General features: G+C 36.1%; 1 protein-coding gene across 4 annotated transcripts in view; it reads right to left on the reverse strand.

Annotated features, from left to right (window-relative positions):
• Positions 1–4,952, reverse strand: part of LOC107554714 (multidrug resistance-associated protein 5-like) — a 54,382-nt gene extending 49,430 nt beyond the window's left edge. For all 4 annotated transcript variants that reach the window (XM_016237306.1, XM_016237305.1, XM_016237304.1 and 1 more), the window contains exons 1-3: positions 4,782–4,952; positions 2,929–3,106; positions 916–1,071 (exon numbers count right to left, since the gene is read on the reverse strand). In XM_016237306.1, coding sequence (XP_016092792.1) covers positions 916–1,071; positions 2,929–3,098 — 326 coding nt within the window. In that variant the 5' untranslated portion in view covers positions 3,099–3,106; positions 4,782–4,952. The remainder of the gene's footprint in view (positions 1–915; positions 1,072–2,928; positions 3,107–4,781) is intronic.
• Positions 4,953–6,565: the final 1,613 nt, after the last annotated feature.

The raw sequence follows: 6,565 nt of genomic DNA on the forward strand, positions 1-6,565 counted from the left end.
CATGATGGTTAAACATGTGGGTTATATACATGATATGGGGTTAGATATATAGTAATGGTTAGTTGCTCGAGTCCTTTTAGTGTCATTTAGGTGCATGGAAAGGCAGTTTCCGTGCCATTCTGTGAATGTATGAAGACCAGAGATTAAAATGTCTGTAAGGAATTTTAGTCTCTCTGTTCTTGTCGTAAAGTGGGGGAAGTCAATTTACGAGGAGCTTGTGACTGTAGTTACTATCGTGTGATAGTCATGCGGTCATCTCTTTTGACCATTATTCTTGATAACTTGCCCCAAAATTTTACAATCTCCTTGGACTTGTCAATGTGTTCTTTTGTGTTAATGTTGAAAACTGTTCTGTGACAGGGGCTTAGGTTTAGGCTTGCTTCAGAGAGGCTGGGGTCTGATTTATGACATCCTGTTGTCTTGGGCCTCTGTGGAATTTTTGTGACTCCTCGTGCCTCAACTCGGTTTTGACCAAATCTTAGATTGTCTGATTCGGTCTGATATCCTACATAAAAATACCCAAGATGGCTTGAAGAACATGATACATGATAACATGATAAACCCTATATTGATGCGTCATGTGTTTACTGTCTTAATGTTTAATCGGTTCAAGCGTTTCAATCTTGTTTTTATTCAGTCACAGCAATAGCTGGATACCATTGTCCATATTAGGGATTTCCTGGAATGTCATGAGGTTTATTATTTCTGTGATGCATATGTGGAGTTTCCGCATGAGGGCGCCCCCTGGTGTCCAGTATTAATACATGTGTTAGCGCTCAGTAATTTGCTGGCTTAAATAGGAATAATATTATTATTTTATCATTAATTTTTTATCTAATTATTACAGATTTTGTTGATTTGTTTTAAAAATCAGCAGACAAACCTTGGATCAGACGGTTTTGGCCAGTAGCTCACCTTTGGCAGTTCGTTTCTGAGGCCTCGTGGCAAGACAGACCCCACACGTCTTCTATCTTGAGACAGGACGCTTTGTGGGCCCTCCATGCCAGAGGGGACAGCCATTGCAGGGTCATGAAGGAGAAAAATCCTGCATTGTCCACCGGGTGCTGATGTCTGGGGGTGAAAATGGAAGAGTTTGGCTCGTATCAGTCATCTAGGCGCTCTGTGCTATGTCTGAGAACGGCGTGACCTTGAACGCAAGAGAAAATCTTTACTCGCTGCGACCAAACAGTAGATGAATCACACGTTCGTGTTTGAACAGCAGTTTGCACGTCCCTCTCAGAACTCTTACGAAGCAGTGAAAAAGTTCAGCGGCTCTTTATCAGTCAGCATGTTAAAAATCAAGCCGTCTGTGAGTAAAGGATAAGAGCGTTTCTTATCAGGACCTCACTGACTGTCACTTGAGTCCAAATGGCAACAAACATCTCCTAAGGCCTCTTTCACACCTCACAAATGTATTTCGGTGCATATGTTTATTTTGGCCCCCTATTAACAGGTTTCACACTGTTTGCATACGCAGTGTGGTAGAAGTGTAATATAAGTAAGGTTTTTCCACACTAAACTCAGCAGAAAACATGTTGAAAATACGCAATATATGTATTTTATCCACACAAGCTTTTACAATAGGCTCATATGAAGCAACTGGTGTGAACTATTCATTGTTAAAAATGACGCCGATCATGTTTAATGCAGGATAAACACACAGTGATACAAACACACAATTTCTATTTAACTAAGTGACAGTTTCAGATGATAAAAGCAGCTCATAGCTTCATTTTAAGGCTAAAGTAGGTTAATTATTATTTGGATGTAAATATGTCTCCTAATAACTAACCACTTAACAATTTATGGCAGTTATTAAAGAAATATTCAAAGCAGTAGCCCAGAAATGTCTTTATTTTCTATTAAGAGCCGCTGTGTGAAAGTAAAACGTGAGTCTCCTCTTGTAGCTTGTGAAACTTAGGTTTGAAACATCGAAGGAAGGTTGACATGCCAATCAATTTAAGAAAGATGTCATTCATTTGTTCTGTCAGATAATTTGGTGGGACCGGGACAGGAAAGAACACCATAAACATAAAAATATCTATTCAAATATTGTCAAACGTGAAAATTGTCCTGTGGTGTGACTGTCATTATGTCAAAATATATCAAAATAAATAGTGTGGACAAAAAAATATTTCAATGTATTGGCATTAACCAGTCGAACAAACTTCAAAAATATTATATAAATGTATATTTTCTATATTTCATATAATATATATATTATATAATTATAAGTTGTATATATTAATTTATGAAGTCCTGTGAAGTGATCCTTCCACATTTTAAGCATTAATAATCATAAACTAAGCTTTATGTATTTGTGCATATGGGAGTCAACAATTGTTGGAAACAATGTGTCAGTCAATTAATACCTTGTCCTGCAGTGTGACATGCTGTACAACAGCAAGAACTATTTCAAACAGCATTTGCTAATTCTTTTATAATTATTATACATGCAGTGTTTATGAGCTCAAACTACCCGAGAAATGTACTGGAATACAAATAAATACATTTTTCACACCGCAGGGCCTTTTAAATGAACAAGTGAGGGGAAAAGATCAAATAAAAGCGGTAACTGGTCACATCCCCTAAAATATACACATACCTTTCTAAAAATATATATCGATTTTTTTTTATAATTTTAGTCTTAAATCCATTTGCTAACTACCCAAATATTATTTTTATATGGTTATAACAACTATATCCACACTGAAAAAAAATGATTCATTGAATTTACTACATATATATATATATATTTTTTAAGTGTGGCTGCAAGCAATTTATTTTAACTACATTTTAATAAACACATTTACTGTAGTTGACTAACTTTCAACATTTATTTTTTTTAAATGTAGCTAAAATAAATTGTTTGCAACCACTTACCTTAAAAAAATGTAGTCTCATTTTCTTCAGTGCAGAAGAACTTACTTGTGTGTGATCCGAAAGGGCTTGAGTATCTGTAAGCTTTGGCGATATCTGCCTCGTCTTTTTGTTTCGGAGCCCAGTTCCACCTCATCATCGGGGTCTGGGAGAGTCTGTGGAGGGCACAGCGTCAATCCCTCCACCTGTCCTACGGCCTCCAAGGCATCTGAGAACATACCTGTCTCTAACAAACAAAACAGAAAAACACTCAACAACACTCCAAAAGCTACAAAATACTGTCAGGCACTTGGGACGAGCTCCTGTCCACGCTCATGACAGCCACGACTGGGAATGTCTGAATCTGCTGACTAATATCAGTGCAGTGACACAAACCTTCCTCTAACGTTATGGCCTTGGCTGCGAAGTTAAAGTGTTTATCTATTTAAATACGCCTGTGGGTGGCCTCAAGGCTCGTGGATATTCGAGCTCGCCGTGTGTGTGTTGACCCTGTCATTGATCCATCTGTGGCATAAGACACGATAAGGTAAATTCAGCAACACCGTGACTCTCTGTATCTGCTCTGTATACGTCACCGGCGACTGCCAGATAATGAAAGATAAGCACATAGTTTCATTATTTACACACTATACAAGAAAGAGCCCATGTTCGATAAAAATCACTAATGCAATAGTGAATGTAAACAATGATAATGGGAACATTTTGATATTTTAAAGGGATACTTCACACAGAAATGAGCATTCTGTCACTATTCGCGTCATTGCAAACCTGCATGACTTTATTTCAGAATTTGAAGGAATCGATCTCGCTTTTCGTGCGACTATAATGAATGGAGAGCAAGGCTTTCAAGTGTCATAAAGCACTATAGAAGTACCACAAAAAGTTCATGTGATTTGTGTGCTGTATTCCAGTACTTCTGAAGCCATATGATTGAAACACACTGAAACTTAGGTAATTATTCACTGAAAATCAACTCTATCTTTCCTTGGAGTATTTATGATAGTTCATGAGAGAACGGCCTGATTAGGACCATTTTTGTTGATCAAGTGTAGTTGTGTACAATGAAGCAGTGTGTAGTTATCAGAGTAATGAGGTATAGATATTCTAAACCAATCAAACAGCCCTAATATCGACTTGATATCAGTATCAGTAGATACTCAAATTTGTATTGAGCGATCCCTAACACAGCTCACACAACCGGTCTGAATGTTTCATTCATGAATCAGACTATTCCAGTTCTCGACTTAATGACTAAATCATCTAATGTTAGTCAGATTTGGAATAACATTTTCATTTTAAGGTAACGCCCAATACATGACCCCATTTCAATAGGCACAAAAACAGCTGAGTAGGACATAAATGCACACATTTTGGGGCTTATATAAGGCATATAAATTCATGTTTGTCTTCCCCGATCTTCAGTTTCAGACTACTATGAATATTTATCCATTTGCACACAATTTAAAGGAAAAACAAAGCCAAAATAAGATCCTCTACTACCACAATTGCCCAGTGTTGATCCAGCGGGGCTAAATCTAGTGTATAATAACTGTACATAAGTATCTGCTAAATGGCCTTTAACAATCAGACATAGTTGAATAAGAAATCAGTTTATGATTATTATATCAGTTGTTGATTTGTGCACAACACCTCCTATCTTTGCTCTCTCTATTTCTCCCTGTTCCTGGAACTGTGTGTTCCCTGCCATTTCTGGAGATGTTCTCCATTGGGATCCTCACATGGGACATTTGATAGATTATCAGAACTACTTTTATCTCAAATAAGCATGGCATGTTATTAAATAATGACCATGCATATCGACCCTCCACTATTTAAGGCGTTTAAAAGCCACGCAAAACTGGCTCAGAAAGTTTCTAAGAAGGTTGGAGCAGGTCACTTACATATCAAACAGAAAACGTCGGGATGTTGACCCTCTTTCTTTTCAGCTTCTGGATGTTCCCACAGGTTATAAATGATGTATTGACAAAGCCAGCGTTCTCTTGCTCCCTTGCAGCACACGACACATCTTCCTCTCGCCAAATAACTTCAACAGCATGCACTCTGATCCTGAGTAAAAGTTGCACTAGAGTTTGACGGAGAGACAGCTGATGGGATTCCCTAAATGCATCTTGCGTCACGTCTAAGCAGCCAATCACGGAGTCGCTTTGGTCGTCGCTATGGTTACCGGACCTGAAGAGGAAGGAAAAGGCACGTGGTGATCTTTGCAACAGCGTGCACACAGATTAGCAGACTATTTTGGGCCGGTCATCTGAGGAGCATTGCTTATATATGGAATAAGACGAGCAGTCTGACAAGAAACACTGATTTTTTTAATAGTAGCTGTTGTGTTACTCGTATATCTTTGAAAGAGTGAGAGCGAAACGAGTTGATGTTCCTGAAAATGTTACATAATGATAAGACTTTGCACAGACTTTCACTATTTGAACTGAAAAACAAACCTCTTTCCGTCTCATTTAGATTACGTTTAAAGTCTATTTTTCTCATCACTGGGCAACAAAGTAAATTATTATTTTATTTATTTAGTCATTTATCAGATGCTTTTATCCAAAGCGACTTACAAATGAGGACAACAGAAGCAATCAATTGTAGTATTAAAACAACTAAAAACAGATCCAAAACTAAAAGCTAAAACTTTATAAATACTACCTATACACATTTTAAAAAGAAAGAGATTAAATAAAAATGACAAATGCATAACTTTCAATGAAAAACTAAAAAAATCAAGCTAAAAACAATTCAAAATAGTAAAGAACGAAAGGTATGAGTATAATAATGATTCTAACATAACACTAAATTTAAATTAAATAAAAAATTTTTACATAACACTGAGCCAAACACCAAAAAAACTACGTACATGTTTGTAAGTTTGTAAATACACACACACAAACACACACACACACACACACACACACACACACACACACACACACGTGTATTTACAAACGTACAAAGATACATACACATTTATAAATTCAATATATATATATTATTTCATTTCCATTTAGTTTGTTGAAGTATTAAAATAACTCAAATTAAAGATTAGATTATGTTACTCTCTTAGCAATGTTTTCGCTAGGTAAAGGTCATGACCTCTGGCTGTGTTTATAGCTGGCAGCAAGTCGTTGTGATTTTTATGAAACGTGGCTCAAAGCAGTACAAGACACTTCAGCCCAATGTCAAAATAATTCTTCATGAAGAACTTGAAGCATTTTTATTCTCACAATATTACCACCGAACTGTCTTAGTATGACAAACGATATCAAATGTTTCACAATTTTAAAAATAAATTTTTTTGGCATAACAATCCTGAAAAATTAGGCAAATGTTTCATCATGAAAATTACTGATGTTCAGTGACTAAAATAGGCTTCTATAATAAATAAATAAATATACGGTATACAGTGCTGTGAAGTTTACTTTTATAGTCTGCTTATAGTCTGTAACTGATTAAAAACTAGATGAAAAGAATGTAGTTTACAAAAAATTTAGTTAGTAATCTAATCTATTACTTTGTTTACTTTGAGATTACTTTTGACCTAACTTGTTTATCATAGATTTGAATTGGATTAAGTTTTGATTGGGTCAATATTGATAATATTATATATTGATATTGATTGTATACACACACACACACACACACACACACACACACACACACATACATA

Source organism: Sinocyclocheilus grahami, unplaced genomic scaffold (genome assembly GCF_001515645.1).
Source record: "Sinocyclocheilus grahami isolate Dianchi unplaced genomic scaffold, SAMN03320097.WGS_v1.1 scaffold510.1, whole genome shotgun sequence".
Lineage (NCBI taxonomy): Eukaryota > Metazoa > Chordata > Actinopteri > Cypriniformes > Cyprinidae > Sinocyclocheilus > Sinocyclocheilus grahami.